The sequence below is a fragment of the Ictidomys tridecemlineatus genome, chromosome 3 (genome assembly GCF_052094955.1).
Source record: "Ictidomys tridecemlineatus isolate mIctTri1 chromosome 3, mIctTri1.hap1, whole genome shotgun sequence".
NCBI lineage: Eukaryota > Metazoa > Chordata > Mammalia > Rodentia > Sciuridae > Ictidomys > Ictidomys tridecemlineatus.
The window spans coordinates 116,856,121-116,879,667 of record NC_135479.1 but is presented as its reverse complement, the minus strand read 5'-3'; the positions used below and the strand labels follow the sequence as shown (position 1 = coordinate 116,879,667).

Genomic DNA, 23,547 nt, shown 5'->3' with positions numbered 1-23,547 from the left:
GCAACTCCCTAGGAACTTATTTTGCAAATTTAAAATTTGTTAAAATACTAGGAGCTATAGAACTATTCTGAGTGCAAATTCTGGTTCTGCTACTAACACTTCAGATAAATTAGCTAGCCATTCTGAACTTTAATTTCTTCATTTTTAAAATAAAGATCATATTAGCTAGCAGCTTAAGTTATAATTAAAAAGGGGAATAAAAATAAAAACCGGGTTATATCTGAGACAAATGAGATGAGATGGCACAGTGTTTTTCAAGCAGAGTGCCACATATAGAACTACATGCATGATTAAGTCACCCATTCCTGCAACTTTTCACAATTCACTAATAAATGTGACTTATGTGTTCACAAAATTACATTTATATCTAAAAGCATTATTAGAACAATAGTCATGCCATGACTGCAGAGGGGACTACTGAGGACACATAAACTTTTTATAATCTATAATCTGATGATGAATACACCTCAAAAGAGTAAGCAAGCATTCTACAAAGGAAAGTGGTTTGACCTAGAAATTTGATATGGCTCATTTCTATATCAAGATCAAACAGATTAATTAGTTGCTTTTTGACCAAATAAGTTCTGGTTACTTTGCAAAGTGAACATGTAAGAAAAACTTCAAAATGTAGCTCTAGTCACTTCTCTCTAGATCCCCCTCCACAAGGAGGTTTTCCAAGTTCCACTAGCAAATGATACAAAGAACTGTTTAAGCTCTTGGCTGCCACTCTGACCCCCTCATGCCCACCTGGTTCCCTCTTGCATGTAACGGAAATTCCTGTGCCAGGCCCTGCAGCCCACAGGAAGGCCACAGCCAGCCTTGGGGGCAACAGCTCACCTGGCTGCATTCTGCACTCTACCTGAACACTTCCTCCTGCCTTTGCCCAACACCAGGATGAAGTGCCACTTGGCAACCAGGGAAAAGCCACTGGAGTGGGCGGCTAATGGTGGGAACAATAGCAGTTCTGAGCCAGGCTTGGTTGAATCGCATTGGGGGAATAAAAGGAAAGAAGACAAGACACCAGACAGATGATGGCCAAGTTCTTTTATTCAAAACAATTGTATTAATTTGTGCAATTGATGACAGCAAAACATATGAAGTTAATAAAACCTTCTGTAAAACTACAAGGCAAAGAGACGGGCAATGTGGCTTTGCAAGGGATCTGAAGTTTCATTTAAACAAAGAGTCTCCTGAAAATCTGTAATGCAGAAATTATCTCATTACCATCACACAAAAGAATGACCACCCCCCACTGCCATGGCTTCCTACTCACAGCTGTACTCAAAGAATAGATTTACCAAGACCATTTGGAAAAAGAGTATCTGGGCCTTTTTTTTTTCCTGGCATAAGTTCAGAAAAAAGTGGGGGAGGCATATAATTGCATACACAGCACCTCTGCTACTGAAACAGGATTACCAGATAATGCAGTTTCTCCCCCTTCTTGCCCCTCACAAAGTATAAACCCAGCCTACAACTCAGCAACAAAAAAACCCAAGTCATAAGTGACTTGGATGACTTTCTTTACAAGCATCGTCTGTGAAACTCAAAGCCTCTTAAAGTAAATCAAATGACTGTACTGAAAATGTAATTAGACTTGTTATGTACTCAATATTTCATTCTCTCCCTTCCATTCCTAGTTTGCTTGCTTTTCCTGGGAATTTGTTTGCTTCAGGCAGAGGCTTCTGTTTACTAACTTGGGGTGGTAGTGTGGGGAGCCACAGAGGAAAATGACTTACAGGGAAGGAGAAACATTGGAAAATGCAGCCAACATAAGTCATTTCCAAAATGTGTTTGTGAACCCAAGACCACCTAGCTACTGGACTTGAGGCCAGTGCTGACCAGAAACAAGATCCATATGCTAAACCTGAATCTGCCCCAATTTTGTTCCATAACTGAGATGGAAAACCCATCAAGGTTGCTACAGTCACTAGCTGAGAGATGATGAAGGCGCAAAGGCCGGAAAATGGTGAAAGCTGTGAAATTTTAATTCTAAGGCACCTTGAAAGTTACCGTGATACCTAACATCGTGACCCTACCTGAAGGTACAGATCCTCACCTAAAAAATGAGAAGAGTGAATCAGATCAGTGGTTTCTAAATGAAGTATGCTGTGATTGGTCAGAGGAAAAATTTCAAGGGCCACAAACAGAAGAAAACCAAGCAGGTGAGCCCATCCCTCTACCTTCAGTCAACTCCACTTGCATCTGTTTTGAATACTGGACTCCCAAGTGAAAATCACTGAAAGAAAGACTCTATAAAAACTTCCGAACAACAGAGGAAGTCACTAAGGTTTAGATCAGATAAAAATTAAATTCCCATCTCATTCTAAAAATTCCACAATACCTTTATTTTTGGAGAAGGTATCAAGAAGGTAACAGGAAGCTAGCTGTCCCTGGAGCTATTCAAATAAGCAAATTTGAAGTATTAAAGAATAAATGAAGCATAAATACAAAATGTGCCTGGAACAGGATGCTGACACCATAGATGGGAAAATCACGCCACAGCGATTGAGCCCTAACAGTTTCTCAGAGTCCTTTGCTTCAGTTCCTACTGAGCTGGAGAAAGGTGAGCTTTCTCCACGAAGACACAATACTCAGTTGTTTGGTTCAGGGGTTTTATTTTATTTAATATCTGTCTGCATGGTGTCCGCAAGATATGGCTGGGCACCCAGACTTCCCAAACACAAATGTGGCCCGTGAAGGCTGCAGGATGCAGGCAGCTGGCCTTCTAAAAGCATCCTCTCATATGTCTGAGGCTGACTGGGTCTCACCCCAGAAGTCTACTCCTGCTGATAAAAAACCCTTCCTCTGGCCAACCAAATCACTGTTTGATGCTCGTGGTATTCTTCACTATTCTCTTCCCCCTCCTCCCTTCCTATAAGAAAGATGTCTTTTAAGTATATCTACAAGGAAACCTGAACAGTTAGGCGCTTTCCCCTGTTAATTTGCTCCTTATCCTGCTGGTGATTCATGCCCTGGGCCCGCTCCTTCCTCAGCACACTGAGGCAGCTCTGTTCTGTCATTTGTGGGAGGCCACATCAGCAGGAAGCAGCACTGGCTGCCAGGTCACAGTCAAGACTGTCTGCAGCAGGGCAGGGCAGTGCAAAGCAATTCAGGACAGAGGCTGCCTCTATGGCTTCTCCCCAGCACAGGAGCGCTCAGCCTGGAGGAAGGCTAGTCTCTCAGCAGCACAGTGACAACAGTTTAGGGGAGACTTGAAACACGACAGTTTAGAATTTCCCCATTTCTAAATGTTCCCCAAATAGTTCCAGTTATAGAGTTACAATTTTCCCTTCTTCTCCTTCCTTTTCTTAGAGGACTTACTGTACCGCATCCAGATTCATATTTGGAAAATGCTGCCACAGGCCAAATCAAACTTCGTCGTGGCTTTCTGGCTCCTGAGTCCAACAGAGGAAATTCTGCACACCCAACCAACCAATCCCAGCAGCTCGACACACAGCTGTGAGTCAGGGTGGAAAACTTGACCTAAGGGGCTGACGCAGAGCTGTGGTCACTCTGGGTCTTTTCTCTTCTAAACACACACAGTAAATACAGTAAACAAAGAAGCCATGCCAGATGGCATCGAAATGCTGAACAGGATGGATTCATGACACAGGAAAGGAATCACCTTGTACAAAGAGACGGCCTGAACAAATGTCAATACTGTATTTCATGAAGCTGGCTCACTAAGTTCCAAACCAATCCCACTAATGAAAGCCAACATGATTAATGTTAACGTGTTAAAACAGCAGGGGCTCCTAGGCACCTGGACTGTCTAGGAGTTTCTTAATTTGCTGCAAATTTAAACCAGCGATCCTGTGAAAAGAAGAAATGTGGTTTTTCTCCAAAGTGTCTTAAGTTGAGAGTTTTCCCCCTCTGTTCTCAGAGGAAGGGCTTCTTAAGGGGCAAAACTCAAAACTTTCTCTCCCAAAATACCAGGTTTGCTAAAGTCTTTCTCATGGAGAATATGAGCAGGAGAGAAAGGAAGAGAAAGAGTAGTTCAAAACATGGAAAATGATGTGTAAATGGGAGGAAAGGCACTGGATGGAGAACAGCATGTATGGAAACAGCAAAGGAGGACACATCCCAACAGCTGTGCATGGACTGAGCCTCTCCTGAGAAGACTTAGTGCCCCATGCACACATAAACCCAAAAGCCAGAGCACAAAGCTCTAAGAAAAGTCTAGCATGAAAAGGCATCAAGAACACAACCTGAAACGGAGGGAAATAGCCAGGAGCCTCCACAAGGCTGCAGAACCAATGTTTTCTGTAATGAGAAACTAGCAGTCGTTGAACCAAATCAAATGTTACAGTAATTAGAGATTTAGTGAAATAAAACTTTGTATTCAACCATTTGTAAAAATGAAGAAGCCCAACTCATCTAAACTGAGTGGCCACTTCAAATCTGGTCTTCAAACAGGGTTGAGTATCCATAAGTGGGTATCTCCATTTATGATGGAGAAAGCAAACATATCATTCTACTGTTAATTTACTGAAAACCCAACAAGTATTTCAAGATGAATTAGCTACCAACTAATGAATTAGCTATTAGCTTTAAATAAACATATAGCATTTTCATGGAAGAAAAGTACCTTTAAAAAGTTAGAGAAATCCTTAAAGAGTTTATCAAAAATAAAACTACCAAATCTCATATAATTTTTGTACATCTGGAATAAATTTAAATTAGTTATGTGAGGGAAGTATTTAGAGAGAGATGGACTAGATCCAAAGGTAATCTCTCTCCTGGTTCACATGGGAGTAGAAGGGAAGCAGAGAGGGGTGTAAGCAAGCAAAGTTAAGTATTTTCCACGTAAGTGCTAAAAGCCCATAATATAGAACTGGGTAATATGGTTTTCAACAGAATAATGTTGTAAGAGCAAACACACAGATGAACAATTGAAGAACCTTAAAACATTTTAAAACCCAAAGTACAGATTTTGCCAAAAAGCTGGGTTGTGGCTCAGCGGTACAGCACTCATCTCACATGTGGGAAGCCTTGGGTTTTGATTCTCAGCACCACATATGAATGAATGAATGAATGAATGAATGAATGAATGAATGAATGAATGAATGAATGAATGAATGAAGGTATTGTGTTCAACTACAACTAAAAAAAAATATTTTAAAAAACTAAATTAGTGTATTCCACTGATTCCAAGTAACCTTTTTCACATTTTAACATCACCAGAAAAAGGAATGAATTGTAAAGGTAAAATTTCTAAGCTGATTCTAAACTGCAAAGCCTGAGTTAAAGTGTAAAAGACCGGGCATTGTAAAGCTTCCAAGCTGCAGGGCTTGGGTTAAAAAGTGAAAGACTAGGTATTGTTAAAATTCCTCTGCTACCCCCAGAACCTGTAATCCCTGTAGCTGTTAGGACAATACTGGAACTGCCCAGTAAATATTTCCACTGTTTCCACTGGTTGTCTAATAACCTGGGACTCTGTGTAGTATGTCACGTAGTCCTCCTTGAGGCCCTAAAACCAATCAGTTTGAATGTGTATCCCCGCTTAGAGGTGACCAATTACCCCTGCCCAGACTGTTCCCGCCAATGAATGTACTAATCATATCTCAGAGTTGTTGTTCAATTTTCCTGCGCCTCATGATGATTTGTTCTGATGTATGCAAAGTCCCCCGCCCTCTCCAAAAAGTGTACTTAAGCTCTGCTTGACCTCTGCTCTGGGCTCTAGGCCACTCTCCCTTCCTGAGTGATCCTCTTCAATAAACTCCCTCCGGCTCAGTGCATGAAGCTGGTCTCTTGATGGCCCCTTCTCTTTTGTAGATATGTAAAACAATAGTGCATTTTAATATCAATGAGATAGTAAGATTCAATGAAATAAGCCTTAGAAATCACCTCAATGTTCTAGAGATGAGAAACTAGCAGCAAGAATCTTATCAAGTGCAGTAGAGAAGAAGTCACACAGACTCATCTGAGGGAGAGCTCCTAGGCAAATAAGCCACACTTGTTTATAGGGGTTTTCATTTGCAAATTAACTCCATACCCTAAATATCCGAAGACATTTCAAAATATCCAAAGGTTATTTTTTAACGCAAAGTAAGCTAAATACTTATGACAATGCTATCTTTAAAAATATATTGGATGCCAATTACCTCTAAATCTATAGAGGTAGGACCCAAGCACTGGGATTATTATAATTATTTTTTTTAATTCCAAGTGATTCATACATGGCCAGAGTTAACCATTAATATAAGCACCAAGCATACAAAAGTTACATATGTTAAAAAGATAAAGTGGAAAAAGGCAATTACTAAAACAAAAAAGTACACCAGGTACTTTCCTTTTGTTACTTGTCAAGATCATTAACATGTGCTAATAAAATTTTGGAAAAATTCATGTAGTACATAAAGAGTGTCAACTGATAATTTAACAACTTTCAAACAGAAAAATCCTAAGTAATTAAGCTCTTGAAGTCTGCCCACACTTAATCTATTTAAGTAAAGCTTAATATTTTCACAAAAATTAGGGACATTTGAATGAAAAAGAATCTATAAGGAAGTTAAAGGGAGAGAAGAGAAAGAGATTGAGAGGTAGGTAGAATTTTAGAAATTATCTGTTTCCCTTATTTTAAGGTGAGGAAACTCGCGGCCCTAATGAATGGAACCAGACTGAATGGAAAGGGAAGTTAAATCTGTATCAGAAAATTCTTGTGCTCGTCTCAGAGCCAGATTTCATCAGGCTTATTCATTTAAAAGGGAAGAGAAAAAATTAAGAATATAATCAACTGATTTTTACTGTGAGTTCAATGTCCAATGACCTTTTGATGTAAACCAATTTTCTTAGAAGTTGCACAACACAGGGTCTCTGGAAGGCATACAGTTAATAAGATTTTTATCAAGGAAGGGAAATAGGCTTGAAATAAATTTGAAAGAGGCCAGATTAGAAAGGCTATTTCACCCTTCCTGTTGAGCCATTTCCTACATCTCCTAAACACATATCCAGAGTTACTCTGCAGCACTTTGGCTCAGATTTTAAAGAATCTCATTTTCTTCAACGTCTGTTCTATGGTTAACTACTTGCCTTCTGACTATTCTGGGAATAGCCAAGAAACAGGTAGAATGCACCTGTTGTTCTTGAGTTACATCTGAGCTGGAGGCTGGCATTCTATTTACTTATGAAGAATGTTAATTGCTGATACCAGCATGACAGTGCAATGAAGAGCAGAAAAATGATCAATGAACTCAACTCACAGAATAACAGCAGAACTCTCCTAGAAACTATGAGAACACTCCTCAACACGGAAACCATCATTACTAATAATGGGTCTGGGAATCAACAATCTGACCTTTAAAACTGTTTTTTACAACAGGGCACAATGTCTAAATTTCTACAATGATGTCCTGTCCACATGAGAAAAGGAGAGAAAGAACATGGGTGACCCTGTTTCCCACGTTTCTATGGAGCCATTCCCTAACCGCCACCATCCCTCATGGCTGGTCTCTCTCTGGAGCCAGTGTTTCTCAGTTCCACAGCATTACTGGGGGTGAGTTCTATCTATTTTGAATTCTGAGTCACATCCTTTCTCCCCAGTTTTAAATTTTAAAACTTTCCCGTTTCTTTACAATACTTTACAAAGCAAAGCCAGCTTCCATATCAGTCCAGCTACTTTTTAATCCTCCTCCCCTTTGGCTTGTTTTTTAACTAAGGCCAGCAGACCAGGGAGATATATTATCTTATACAGTAATATATACTATCATTTCATCTCTTCAGAATATTTTTTATCCTTGTACAGGTTTCCTAACTCATTGATTTTTTTTCTTTTTTTTTTTTTTTTTTGGTGGGGAGGTTGATACCAGGGATTGAACTCAGGGGCACTTGACCACTGAGCCACATCCCAGCCCAATTTGTATTTTATTTGAAGACAGGGTCTCACTGAGTTGCTGGGCTTGCAAGTGTGTGCTATTGTTCCTGGCTCATTGATCTTTAAGTATTATATAAATACTAGTCATTAAACTTTTATATCACTAGAAGGACTAGGAATATAGGTCAATGGTACAGCGCTTGCCCAGAATGGCCCAAGACCTTAGGTTTGATCCCCAAAATCGTGAAAAATAAAAAATATCACTAGGATATATTTAGCAATCCTATTTATTCTCTTTATATGGGAATTAAAGCATAGAGGAGGAAAATTAATTCCTAATAAAATGGCAACTGAATTTGGAGATGTAAACTGAAAGCCTATAAAAACAAATTCTTTGAAACTAAGGTTCAAACCTCAGTTCACTGGAAATTTTTCAGACACAAAGAGGAAGAAGAAAAAAATTCTGTGAGCTTATGAATAAAAAAAAATATTAAGCCAATTTGTCTTTTTTATTCTTTTGCATTTTCTTGTCCATTCTATGACTAAACTTAATCCTAAGAGTCCTGTTTTTCATTTCACTTATGGGCATGACTTCTATAAATCTCCTTTTCTTACAAGTATCCCCCACCATAACCATCTCCTACCTCAGCTATGCTCAGAAGTCCTGATGATCAAGAACATCAGTACCACCTGGGAACTTCTCAGAAATATAAATTCTCAGGCCCCCATCTACTACACACCTGAATCAGAGATACTGGGGGCAGAAGCAGCTACTGTTTGATTCTGATCCAGGCTCAAATCTAAGAACCAAGGTATTACCCTACTGGAAATCATCAAGGGCACTGTCATACTTGGGATCTATTTATTTTGGGGACCACCCCAATCAAGCATCAAAGTTTTTTGTGGGTATTCACACCATTCAAGGTCCTCAGCTTGATCTAGATAAAGAGAACCAACAGGAAAGCAAGAGTCCCAGCTCAACTCTTTAATAAAAGCAAATGGAAACCATGCTCAAAGAAGCATCTGAAACCTAAGTTGTAAGATGATTATTTTCTCTCCTTTTTTAATATGTTTTAGTTGTAGTTGGACACAATACCTGTATTTTATTTATTTATTTATTTTTATGTGGTGCTGCGGATCACTCAGTGCCTCATACGTGCAAGGCGAGCGCTCTACCCCTGAGCCACGCCCCAGCCCCAATTTTTCAATTCTATCCACACTATATACCTTATCTGTTTCAATCAACTTTGAATTAGTTAAAATAAACATGCTATTATGTTTACATCTAAAGGTAAAATAAATCTACTATGCTGAAAGCTTAAACTTCAACTCAAGCTGAAACCTTTATTTATTATTTACATCAGTTTACAACAAAAGATAAAGAGCAGTTTTAAAAGGTTCAGTACAGTCACCGTAGAGATTTTATTTAATAAGTATATGAATAAGAGAGTAAAGATCTTTAGGCTCTTCAAAACACTACCAAACTTCCTAAAGAAGGCTAACCTGGATGAAGAGCCACAGGTACATGGCAATGTGATACACATGGTGAAAGTACATCTAGCCTGAGTTGCAGAATAGAATGATCAACTCTGTTGCAGAAGGTAGAGCCCTCTCCAATGGAATTAGTACCCTTTAAGAGGCCCAAGAAAGATCTCTAGCCCTTTCAACCAGGTGAGGATTTAGCAAGAAAGCATCATCTATGAACCAGAAGGCTCACCTGCATCAGACACCAGATATGCCAGAATTCCCAGGCTCTGAAACCAAGAAATATATATTTTTTTTTAATAAGCCAACCCAGTCTGGTATTTTCATTATGGAAGCCCTAACAAACTAAGACAAGTACATTAAGAAATTACTTTCCTTGTAAAGGTAAAATTTCCAAGCTGATTCTAAGCCGCAGAGCCTGAGTTAAAGTGTAGAAGACCAGGCATCCTAAAGTTTCCAAAGTGCAGGGATTGGGTTAAAAAGTAAAAGACTAGGTATTGTTAGAGTCCCTCTGCTACCCCCAAAACCTGTAATCCCTGTAGCTGTTAGGACAATACTGGAACTGCCCAGTAAATATTTCCACTGACTTTCTGGTTGTTTAATAGCTAAGGGTTCCGAGTTGCTTGGCACGTAGGCATTGCAGGACCTAAACCAATCAGTTTGAATGTGTACCCCACTTAGGAGCACCAATCACCCCTGTCCAATCTGTTCCCGCCAATGTATGTACTAATCCTGACTCAGGGTTGTTGTTCAATTTCCCCGCGCCTCATGATGATTTGTTCTGATGTATGCAAAGCCCCCCACCCTCTCCAAAAAGTGTACTTAAGCTCCACTTGAACTCTGCTCTGGGCTCTGGGCTGCTCTCCCTTCTTGAGTGAGCACAGAGTCCCAGCGCGCTGGAATGGATCCCCAATAAGTCCCCTTTTGCCAGTTGCATGGAGTCAGTCTCTTGGGTGGTCTCTCCCTCCGACGTTTCGCCAGACCCTTACACCTTGGGCTGGGGTTCTGGCTCATTTGTAGAGTGTTTGCCTAGCATGTGTGAGGCACTGGGTTCAATTCTCAGCACCACATATAAATAAAGTCCATCAAAAAAAAAAAATATATATATATATATATATATATAAATGAAATGACCTCCCTTTACTCTGGATACCTAGGATGTGACAGAGATAACTAAGTTACAAAGATAACTAAGTGAGTTACAAAGATAACTAAGATTTGACCCTTACCCTTGAAGAACTCAATCCAGTCTTCCTTAAAGGCACTTCTAACACAAACTTTTCTATTTCAAGTTAAAAGTGTAAGAACAAGAACAAAAAGAACAGAAAGAAGAAAGCAAAAAATAAAAGACTACAAGCTGTGAAATAAAATGTGGCAGACAATTAAAGTGATGTGACACTGTTTGCTTTTCTGAATTACCTGACATGCAAAGATCTGTGACATTTAAGAACTCTGAACAGTGGTACCTTCAGAGATGACATTATAATCATTGATTATTAAGCCCAAAAGGCAAAAAAAAAAAAGTACAGAAGCTATACTCCCATTGCATAATTTTAAAATGTATTATTTGAAGCTTTAGAGCTGAAATATGAGAATATCTAAAAATTTCTAATAACCCGAGTTCACATGGGCTTTCTGAAATGTTTCTAAGGTTATGAGTAACAAAAATGAAAGGAGGCTCAATATCTACCTATAAGGAAGACCTGGAATTTATAATAATGGTTCTTATTTATGGATCCTTACTATGACTCAGAAATATTCTTAGTCCTTTACATACAGTTTCTCATTTAGTCCTCATGGCAATCCTTGAAGATAGATATTACTCTGGAGTGTGCAGAAGAAGTAATTTTACAATATTAAAATATTTGTGCTAACATGCAGGAATTTTGAAGCCAGGCAATCTCACCCCAAAACCTATAATGATCTTACCAATATGCCTCACTGTCCCTTAGCATGGTCTAAGAGTAGGGGGTACCAAATACAGATTAGAAGAAGTATGGAATTTAATGGAAATGTAAAAGGCAAGGCCTATAGAAGGGGAGGCATACTCAGAGGAGCTGCTTTCTTGGGTACAACAGAAGGTTCTAAGGGCTTATGTGAATATGGCTGCTCAGGCATGGTGTGAGAGTTAATAGCTATTATCTAAAGAAAAGCAACAACTGAAGCTTCAGCTACAACAAGACTTGTTTGAAATGCATGGAACAGTGGGGTCATTGTTTTAGCTACAATCCTATATCTGAACAGTATACACATTCCCATAAACCTTCATCTGAAATGTTTGAAAATGTTTGAACTGGTGCCATCATTAGCAATCCCATGAAAGCCTATTATAAATAAGCAATGAAACAGAAGCTGGAACTTCAACTGATTTCCACAAGCAGGACAATAAGTCACTGCCCACAATTAATCGTGCAGTCTCTTCAGGAAAAAATAATAATTAGCAAAGCTGTATACATGACTAGATGAGGAGGAAGATAACAGCACTTACAGTGGATTATCTCACAACCCTATCAGATGGGTATGAACACTACTCCCATTTTAAAAAAGGAAAGTGAGGCTCAAAGGGCAAGCACTAGCTAGCAAAGGACCAGGGATTTGCACTAGAGAGCATTTACTCTAAAAACTTAATACCAATTAAATCTTTTAACAAATCACTAAAATTCTACGTAGAGAAAATCTGATGATATTTCACTGGGTGAAGTTTTGTTTAAAATTCCATAATTATACAAGTATAAAAATAGATAGCAACAGGGCTGTGGTTGTAGCTCAGTGGTAGAGCACTTGCCTGGCCCATGTGAGGCACTGGGCACAATTTTCAGCACCAAATATAAATAAATTATTATAATAAAGGTCCATCAGCAACTAAAAAGAAATAAAATAAAATAAAAAATAGCAATAATCAAGGTAATTGGAAAGTACCTTGATTATTGCTATTATCACAGTGATCTTTAAAAGAAAAGCTGTCACACCTGACATCCTACCAGAGTCAGAGTGCCATCAGTGATTATCACCAGAAGGAGAAAGATGGCAGCAGAAACACCATATACCTTCCTTAAAAAAGACTCAACGTCTCCTGGGCAAGCAACATGGTTTGGCATTAATGAACCAAGCCATGACAATACTCAATCCTCCAAGACAGTGTAAGTACCATCATAGCTTTTCCTCTCACCCCTTCCATAAACTGGATTCTCTGCTGTGGGTCCATCAGTACTGACCAGCCTGAGAACAATCACTGATGAACGTCAAGTTACTCAACATCAAGCTGTTGTCTGGTCAGCATATGGAATGCCTATTTGTAACAAGTAGGCATGTATCCATCCTTGTTCAGGAGAAAAGCTCAATCATATGCAAAATAAAGCCCCCAAACATTTCAGAGATCGGGCATGCTCAAAAGCTAAAAGTTGTTTTCTCCAATATTTCATGGGAAAATGTGTAACTCTAAGCATGGAAAAAAATTCTAATAAAGCAAATACACACAGACACAGGTAAAGGACTGATTTGCCTTGAAGCTAATATTTGAGAGTTATAAGATGGACTGGAAAATTGGTGACATAATTTAAATTTTCCTAAATACACACTCTCTTGGCTTGGAGCCTCCCTGCAAGTCTGTGAATTAACACCTACCAAATATAGCTGCTTTGGGTCAATCACAAAGTTTGGCATAACACTGAAGCTAGCCTGGGCGAAAGACTGCTATTTTCAATTCTAAAAGATTTTCAAGTGAAGCCTAAGTGTTCACAAAAACATTTCAATGTCTTGAAAAACACCCAAATGTAAGTCAATGTGTTTTCCAAGGGGTTTCTTGTGTAGCAAATCTAGCTCCCCAAATCCTAATCTTATAATAGGAAGATATAATTTCTAATACAGGCATTCTATAATTAAATACAATCAAGTCACTATAATTTCTGCATCCAATGCACTAAAATATGCAGAACTGTTCCATGAATTAACACTATAAGTTCATGTTCAAACTACCTAAATATTTTTAATCAAAAATTGATTATGTTTAAGCCAAGGCAAGGGTTCAAACTCTAAAACCAGAGTTCATTACAACAGGTCTTCTTTCCTGTGTTTTAAACTAGTAAAACAGGAATTTCTCATTCATATGCAGAGCTTGCATTAAAGAAATAGACCATTTAGAAGCCTTGCTTTTGAAATTATATACCTACCTCAGCTTGTAAACCCAAGCTATGACACTATTCATGACATTTCACAATAAACAGAGCAAGAGACAACCTGAGTTCCCTAAGACCTGTCATAAAATTCTTAGAAAGAATGACAGGTCAGTGTTTTAATATGTCAAACAAGCCTAATAGGTACAAAGAAAGTGCCAAAATTTAAAAAAAAATAAAATAAAAAAGAACGTAGCATTAACATCCCTATAACATTCAGGATGCTGAATCACACATGGGGAGATGGGGAAGGAGGGAGGAGACAAATGAGGAAATTCAGAAACATGGAACAGCTCTCAATGGTGTCATTCACAGAGCCACTGAGCAGAGCGTGGTGTTCATCAATGATACAGTTCCCACACTTGCTGGAGCTGAGGCAGAATTAGACACAGAGCTGAAGACGGCTTAAGCAAAATAAGAAAAAAGTTGCACACTCTAACAGCTTCAAAGCTAAGACTAACTCACAGTGAGGCTCTCTTGAGTCTCCCTCCTACCATAGACTCTGCTGTCATTTGTCATTCTGAGGTTTCAACTCACTGAACACAAGTTAGCAGGGTAAATCACTGTTGTAAAAGATGTAAAGTTTTGGACTAAAACCACTGGCAATTAAATATTTTTAAAAGTTATAATTTATTCAAGTAATGGTGCTTTCTAAACATTTTAATCTGCTTTGTTTTTTGGTACTGGGGATTGAACCCAGGGGGACTTTATCACTAAGCTACATCCCCAGCCCTTTGTATCTTTTCAGACAGGGTCTCACAAAGTCGCTGAGGCTGGCCTTGAACCTGCACTCCTCCTGCCTCAGCCAGGATTACAGGCAGATTACATTCAGTTGTTTTCCTTCTATCACCATTTCGTTCACTTATTTTCTTCACGCTCACAATTAGTATGCATTAGCCTTAAAACAAAATATTAAAGCTGCAGTAACAATAATAGATCATTATGGACATGTCTTAAAATTTAAATATTTCTCTTAAGCAAACAATTAGCTTCAGTTCTCAATGTGATTTGAAATTTGAAAGTTCTATAGAGACTTTAGAGACCAGTAAAAGCATGTAATGAAACATCTCTCAACTCACAGTAATCTTTAAAAGAAAAGCCGTCACACCTGACATCCTACCAGAGTCAGAGTGCCATCAGTGATGATCACCAGGCTGCATGGCTGGGGTGAAGGATATACTGTCCCTGTCACAACTGACTTCAGAATCAGTAGTGCTACTTCTCCCTGCTCCTCCCAAACTTCGACAAAGGTTGGACTACAGAGGTCCAGGAGGGCTCTTGGGAGAGACAGGCCTAGAGCCTTCCAGGAAGTAGGTATTTGTGTTGGCTAGAGGACTTTACAGGGAGCAAAGAAATGATGGCATATGTGGACAGGAAGGAAGGCGGCACTGCCAGCACCTCAGCCCAGACAAGGACATGAAAAGAACGAGATCCACAGCTGCCCTCTATTAAATCCTGACTCTAAGCAAAGGCAAGGATTCATATTGATTGCTAAGACTTTTACCCCCCTAACAATTAGCTCTTTATACAATTTCATCTGGCCAAGAAACGAAAAATCTATTTTCTAGGATGCCATAGGTATAGTGCAGTCTCCAAGTAAAAATGAACCATGCCCTTGTGTGGCCCCTTCAAGACCTATGATTCATGTTTCATGGAAAATATTGAGAAATATTCCATTAGAAATGAATCTGCTTTCACAGCATATTGTATGTTTCCTGTGTTTTTATTCCTTCATTATCACCAAGGACATTCCCATGAAAACAAAATCTTGTTTTCTCCCAGATTAACTATATTCTCCAATATTCATCTGCTTCCAACTTCTAAGCTGCCTTTTAATGACATCACAATGAGTTTCTGGGGTGATCTCACAATGTCTTACAGAGAAAATTATTAAGTAACAAATTAAACTACAAACAAAGGGGGCTGACCTCAGATGGTATGATTTCAAAGGTTCCAGGAAGGGCCAGCAACTAACTCTACTTTCTACCACCAGTTTCCCCAAAGCAATCCCTAACCTACTGAATAGTGCTGAAACAGCCAGCTACTAGGCAGATAGTTTCATCCATGGCATAAGCAATGGGTATGACTTCAAAAATTTCCAGAAATATCCTTCTACCACTACTGACCCCTCATCCCAATTTAAAAAAAAAAAAAACTTATCTACTAAGACGTAAATGCTTCTTTCAGAAGGTTCCACTACAGTATGACTCAGTTTCTAATTCTTCCCCAGTAATTTTTCAAAAAGAAAACCGGAAAAGACTATCTCCTATTCTACCAGTTCTCCCCACTCCCAGCAACAGGAGCTGGACACCCTACTTAGAAGCTCAGTCCACCCAAATCTGAGCCCAATCCTGGGTGGAAATAATGTAAGGAGTTCTAAACCAGTACACCCTACATCACACATCTGCTAGGCACTCCTAAACTACTAAGTACATCTTAGTTCTGTCAACCAACTACCTATCTTATTCTCAAGACCCAGACATCACCATCCCATTCACTTTGTTGTATAAACCATCTCTGTCTCATCCTGGCACCACGCCCAGAAATCCTGTTATTTCTGGAAGAGAAACCCACCTTGCTCTTGTCACATGCCTGAGGAGGAAAATGGAGTCCTCCCTGAAGGAACAAGGCAATGAAGAACTCGGGCTCTGGAGTGAGCTAGCTGGGGATGAAAGCGCGATTCTGCCCTTTTAATAACTGTGTGATTTTGAAGTGTGAATCAATATCTATGAGCCTCAGAGTCTTCAAGTGTACCTACTGTACTCTAAATGAGAAAATGCACAGGATAGCAACAGCAGAGATGAAACCACAGTGAGAGTTAAGGATGGCATAACATGCACTGGAATTTACAAACACATCACCTGTTTCCACATCCTACACTGCTCTACTTTACCCATGTGGAGGGAAGCATCACTAACTCATGCTGGAACTCCAATAAAGGCTTTTGAATTTTGTGCCTGGGTGACAGCCTGTTACACATTGGTGGCAGTCAATGGGTCAAGACTTGGGGTTCAGCCTATCAGGCAACTTCGGGTTTCTGAAGTTCACCCTATTGTCACAGTGCTTCCCAATCCCAGCACAGTACTTGGTTCCTGGCCCTGGCCCTTCCCATTCTGTCCTGGGCCATTTCAATTACCTGGGCCAGATATCTCCATGAACCAAATGAAGATAATGGAAGTATCTGGGTCTTCAGAAGAAAACGAAGACAAGGAAGGCCAGGGGAGCCAAAAATAAATGGGCTTCACAATTCTTCTTTAGTCAAAGGCATTTTTTAAATCACTGCAAGAGTGTCAGTGTCACTTATCTCCAAGTATTATCATAAATAAATACAAAGCTTCCATTGTGAACAGAGCAATATATTGCAGCATTTCCTGTGGCATATACTAGTTACTGACTTAGATTAAAAAACAAAAAAAAAAAAAGCCAGGGAAAAGCTAACTATGAGAATATACACACGTGTGCACACTCCTTAGAAGTAAACTACAAGTTTTCCAAAAAGTGAACTCAGGTGTCATTAAAGACTAGATTTTATATGTACATTGCTCTATGCAACAATTTGCCTTCATAGATTCTATTATAAACAGTTGGTTCTACAGGGACAGGGTCTGTCATAGGATGCCAATGTTACCATGACCAGAGACCCAACTATTTTCTTACTAAACTAAAAACCTCAATTTTATACTATATAGGTAATTTTTCATCTAGCTTTTCTAGTGTGATTTTATCTAATACAAAATAGGCTGAGGTTTTCAAAGATGACAATATCCACTTATTAGAGAGAAATTCAGCCAGTAAAAATCACTGATAAAAATCATTTCAGATTAACTCTAATTAATACTCATTGGGCTTGAATTCTTTAAAAATGTACTCATTAATTAAAAAAGAATGTTGTATATTTTTGTTTTTAAAGATACAAAAGAAGTAGTGGAACTACAAAGCACCATGCTGTTTCATTAAGGAATGTAATGGAAAAAACAACTGTTTCTATGCAGCTCATTATAGGAAACTAAACTGATGGGCATTTCCTCTCATTTGTTTATGTATTGCAAACAAGTCCTCTCATGAGTTTACAGTCCAATCAAATAACCTAATACTGATCTAAGTTACATGTCAATTTACTATTTGCCATAATCCCAATAGCTGCCAGAAGAAGCTACCACAAACCATGCCTTCTGCAGGAGTAAACAAAACTAGATGCCTAGAAGGCTTGATGTTTTCAAAGGTGAACTAAGAAAGACCCCCAAGAACGTGCTGGGAGTGGAGGGCGGGAAGATGGAAACTGACCATATTTCCAATCTTTAGATGGGGGTCAAACTAAAAGGACTGTGGTTGTGAAGTTAAGTCATATACTCATAAAACATCTGAAGAACTCTTATCTGTACAGTGGGAGATATTCTGCCTAGTCTTCCCCTTGCTTATAGGTGATATACAGCCCTCCATTGTATCCCAGGCCTAATATACTATATTAAGGAGCCTCACTTACACAAGCAGCTTCTTCAGATGACAAGGTTCAAGACTCAGCTGATGCTAAAAAGGGTAATATTCCTGGAAATCTTGGGAGAGGGCATTTTGCACATGGAAAGGACACTGGATGCCAACGGGTAAAGCTGTGGTGGGCAGCTTTCTAACCATGGCCTCCAATGACTGCCTCCTGGTATTAACACCCTTATTTAATTCTCTTTCCTGACAGTGAGCTGGCCCTACTGACTCCCTCTTGCCTTCTAGTTAAATGCTCTGATGCAGCCAGCTGCCAGAAAATAAGCCCCATCCCCACAGAGAGACCCATTTAACAAAGAACTGAGTAAAACTTTCTAATGGCCCCCCAAAAACTAAATGCTGCCAACAACCAAAGTGAGGCTAGAATATCCATGTACAGACTTGTCTTAAGACAACTGAGCCCTGTCCCACACTTTGACCTTAGCTTTCTGAGAAGTCCTGAGCCCTAGGATCCAAAGAAATGAAGATTGTTGCTGTTTAAAGTCATTAATTTTGGAGTGACCATTTAATCAGTGATAACTAGATATCCAATATGTATTTTACTACTAAATGCATCATCTGCATAGCATCATAATTTGAGACAATTTTTCAGGGAAAAGATACATTTTTACCTCTAGAAAATCATGCACATGTGTAAGAAAAACCTCCTTCTTTAAAATAAGGGGAAAAAATCCTTTGATTTGAATGTTTACCAAAACTTCCTTACCTTGAATGCACTGAAGTGTTCCATCCTCCGCTCTTATTGTAAAAGTCTCACCTGGATTAACTTGAACGAGAATAACCTGCCAAAATAACACACAAATTTCAATTTAATACTAGTAAACCTGAAATTTTTCAAGTTTTATTATCTAAATTTAAGCAGTATGCAGGAAGTATATCACACAGATACCTTGTATAAATGCAAAACTTAGGGTATAAATCTTAAACCTGGTTCAAACTTTGAGGGAAAAAGGATATGTGCATTTAAAGTTAGTCAAGTGATTCCTACTACATTACTTACATAACTTTTAAAAAAATCAATTTTAAGATGCCTTTTGTTTGGAAAGCAGAACTTCTTTTTCTCTTTCATAAATTAAAACACAACACTTGGGCTGGGGATGTGTCTCAAGCGGTAAGGCGCTCGCCTGGCATGCGCGGGGCGCTGGGTTCGATCCTCAGCACCACATAAAATAAAATAAAGATGCTGTGTCCGCCGAAAACTGAAAAATAAATATTTTAAAAATTCTCTCTCTCTCTCTCTCTCTCTCTCTCTCTCTCTCTCTCTCTCTCTAAAAAAAAAAAACAGCAACACTTTATTTATAAATGAAAACTGCACCTAGAAATGAAGTTATGACATGACATTGTTGTATTCTGCTCCCAAGTGAGTTATAAGATTCTACTACATAACAATACAAAGCAATTCATAAAAATTAAAAGTGGCAAAAAAGAAGTATCTGGGTATAAGATCCTGAAGAAATGATGACCTGTACAAGATAAGTTAGTAATATTATAAATAAGCCCCACCAAATACTCAGCTGTTTTGTTTTGTTTTGTGTTTTTGTGGTGCTAAGGATTTAATCCAGGGCCTTGCTTATGCTGCAAACATTGTAACTCTAAGTCACATTCCCAGACTTTTCTGTTTCAATTGCCTAGGGCTAGCCTCAAACTTGAAATCCTCCTGCCTCAGCCTCCTGAATAGCTGTGATTACAGATGTGCACCACAACAACCAGCTTCACATGTTTAAGTTTATTACCTAGAGGTAGTGTTCCAGTTATCTAGACATTTGATATAAGTAGATTACTTCCAAAAGACTAGCCTATGAGTGACAATGGCAAAATATGCTCTTTCAACAGCCTCACAATTTAGCTCTAATTAAAGGATAACAAAGGGAAAAATCACTAATTTACATCTAATATAAATTAAAGGTCATAATCCAAACTTTAAAACTATAGTTAAAAATTATCAGGTGCAAGACTAGCACTATTAAAATATATACTTTTAGAAACTGATAGGTATCAGTGTTCATGCCTTCTTGGCTTGAAACTACCAAGTACACTGTTGTCTCCTTGCTCATCTCTGCCCACCACACACATTATTCCTTCCCTGATCAGCTAATGTCTACTCATTCCCCTGAGCTAAAGACATAGCCTCTGACTCTCAGAGCAAGCCTGGGCCCCAATAGATTTCTTTAAAAAAAAAAAAAAAAAAACACACACACTCTTAGTTCTTCCTAGAACTTACAATTGCAATTAATTAGCCAAGCAATGATTTCGATGTCTTTCCTTCATTAATCAAGGTGCTTTACGGATAAGATCTGACTGTCTAGCTGTGTGCCTGGCATAGAATAAATGCTCAATAACTATTTTTATTGAAAGAATGGAAGTCATAAATCATAAAAAAAAACTGCACAGAATTATTTTAACTTTTGAAAATAAGCTTTCCTAAGATGCAATTTCAGTCAACTTTATTTACTATATGTACCATCATAATATATGTAAAACTCATTTCACCTTTAAAAACTAAACTTTTAATATCCATGTCTTTTGCTTCTTACAATAATTCACCATAGAAGACATGGCTTAGGTTATTAAAATTTTTTTAATTAGAAAGTACATGAACTGGGTGGGGAGGTCATTCAGGAGGAAGCAGTCTAAGCTTCATTCCTTGTGCTTCTCGTTATTATAAATGATAAATTACCTCGTAATTTGTTTTTCCTGTACAATAACCATGCAAATAATCCTCGAGTCTTCAGTGTACAAGTTCTCACCAATGTAAACACACTGTGCCATTTTAAGGACTCAAAAGGAAATCCCTTCAGATCTCTAGAATGATTAAAAAAAATGCAACTGCTTTTTTGAAACTGAGCTTTTAAAGTTATTTAACATGAAAAACATCTGAGTTAACTCTGTTTCTACATAAATACAGGCCAAATTATACTTATCTTTTTTGAAGTCCATGTACAAATTCTAGCATCACTGTAACAGAGCAGAAACCATCTGCTTTGTGTTTACAGCTCTAGGAATAAGCATGTAATATATGCCTATGGGATTAATTGTGGGGGGGGGGGGTTAATGGGCACCAAGACTCTGTGTCCCATATTCTTTGACAACTCCAAATTGATATATTCTCTTCTACCTCACTTATAATTGTCAGGCAATGTATCCTTGACTGTTGGTTCTGAAAACACAATTCACCAGTATTATGGAAAGTCCCAGGCAAGAAAAAGGATTTCCGAAGTGGGGTACGCTCCAGATTGTCACATTATCTGCCTTGTATATTGCACAAAAAGTGTAACCCTTCCTTAGTGGTTGCTGACACTACAGGCCACATTCAAATGTGGCCTGGAGGCATCCAAATCCACTAGTGCCTTCCTGGCTCTGCTTATTGAGCTCAACTTCTGATTCCTATCCTACTTCTTCAAGGAGAAAGACAGTAAGTAAAGGGCTTTTAAGCATTCTAACAAAACACCTCTCTTCAAATGTTCAGTTTCTGTAATTTTCACTGCTGCTGAGCTGCTATGGCAACCAGATTATAATGGCAACCAGATTATAATCTACCAAGTTACCTCAGAAACCAGGCAAATCTCTTGTGTCCCAATACCAATGTTTCTTAGTAAAAGCAAAAGCCACTATTTGAACAAACTATATTCATATTTGCAAAGATAGTTTAAAGGAAAGTGTTATGTTCTACTGAGGGAGGCTGACCACCTTGCTGCTTTCACTGTCAATAAGCAGAGATAAAAATAACATTTTGACGCACCAGCTCCAGTGACCTGCCCGCCAACAGACATGAATGAGTTCCCGCAACAGGCCTTGCATCACGCAGCCCTGAGGAGCATGAGTCACACCTTGGCAGGCTAGGGCATCTGACCTTTTGTATTATATCATACCAGTGTCTGTCTCTGCCGCCCCCCCCACCCGCAGCGCACACATTCACAAAAAAAGGAAACCTAATTGCTGCAAGTTCTCTTAAATACAAAACATAAAACATAACATAGCTGTCCAAATCTCATTTTTTTGTCCACTGACTGACCATTTCCTGCTTTTTCAAAGACAACTTTAAACCAATTCATGCTATATTCTGTGTCTTGTCAGAGAAGAAGAAAAAGGCAAAGATTTTAATCACTGATAGATTTTCTTCCCCAGAGATTTTAAAAAAGAACCACACTGATCAAAGCATAGAAGCATACCTCAGGGTACTATTGCTTCATCGGATCTGTTTCAAATCCATTAATGCTACCTGAACCAAGAAGCCCAAAATAAACACAAGGCAGTTTATCAAGGCTTAATGAAAAATAAGTGACCACTCTTCCAAAGTCTAACAAAACAATAAAACAAGATTTAGAATTAATATAATTGAGCAAATGGCTGAACACAGCATCCTGGGAATGCTTTACCCAAGAAGCAGACTGAAAGAGGATGTAGCAAATCTTTCCTCACAGATATAAATCTAAATTCAACTGTTTTTTACTCATCAGAAGAAAAAAAAAAAAGAAAAGCTACTTCTGCAATTTACATTTTGCTTGGCTGATTAACCAGAAAAGTAATAACATCTAAGACTATTCCTGGAGGCAAATTTCTGATTTATGCCTCAAATAAAAAAAAAAAATCACAGACACCTAAGCAATCATTGTAGTGTGTATCAGTCCATCAAAAACATTCTACTATCTGGGCACAGTGGTGCATGCCTGTAATCTCAGCAGCTTAGAAGGCTGAGGCAAGAGGATGGCAAGTTCAAAGCCAGCCTCAGCAAAAGCGATGCTTTAAGCAACACAGTCTCTAAATAAAACACAAATTAAGGCTGGGGGTGTGGCTCAGTGGTTGAGGGCCCCTCAGTTCAGTCCCTGACACCCCCTGCCCCCGCAAGAAAAAAAAAAAACTTTTGCTAGAAGAGTAGTACTCACTAACCCACAGCAAAAATACTGTATTTGCAGTACTCTTAAAGGTTCAGTCCAGGGTTGGGGATGTGCTCAAGCAGTAGCGTGCTTGCCTGGCATGCGCAGGGCGCTGGGTTCAATCCTCAGCACCACATAAAAATAAAAAAAAATAAAGATGTTGTGTCCACCGAAAACTAAAAATAAATATTAAAAAAATTCTCTCTCTCCCTCTCTTTAAAAAAAAAAAAAAAAGGTTCAGTCCAGTACCTGGACCATTCCAGGAAGAGATCTCATTTTGCTTCCAGAAATTTCTTTCCACTCTCCACAATTTGTGAAGGCTGTCTTACTCTTATACTCTTATACTTACTTAGGTGTTTCATGTATAAATGAACTCTTCCCTTGGAGCCAACATTTATGATAAGGGAGGAAACGTGATACAACCTAAAAGCTGCCAGAGTCCCATGTAAGTCAAGGCTCCATTCAGGAATATCTGACAGATTTGATTTTATTTGATTGTGGGGTGAGGGAAAGGATTTGCTGGGAATTAAACCAAGCACTATACATGCTAGGCAAGTGTTCTACCACTGAGCCATAGCCCATAATAGCTTTTAAAAATTGACCTTTGCCTGCAAGAAAGGAGCAGTAGTACCTAAGCCTGGTGCTACTATTTTCTGGTCTCTTTTTTCCCCACCCTCTCCCTCAAATGCTCTCATCCTAGATTACC

At 38.7% G+C, this 23,547-nt stretch overlaps 1 protein-coding gene across 5 annotated transcripts in view; it reads right to left on the bottom strand.

Moving 5' to 3' along the window:
• Fndc3b (fibronectin type III domain containing 3B) overlaps window positions 1-23,547 on the bottom strand; it is a 327,023-nt gene that overhangs the window by 212,269 nt on the left and 91,207 nt on the right. For all 5 annotated transcript variants that reach the window (XM_005332466.5, XM_040270089.2, XM_040270091.2 and 2 more), the window contains exon 3: window positions 18,674-18,749. In XM_005332466.5, coding sequence (XP_005332523.2) covers window positions 18,674-18,749 — 76 coding nt within the window. The remainder of the gene's footprint in view (window positions 1-18,673; window positions 18,750-23,547) is intronic.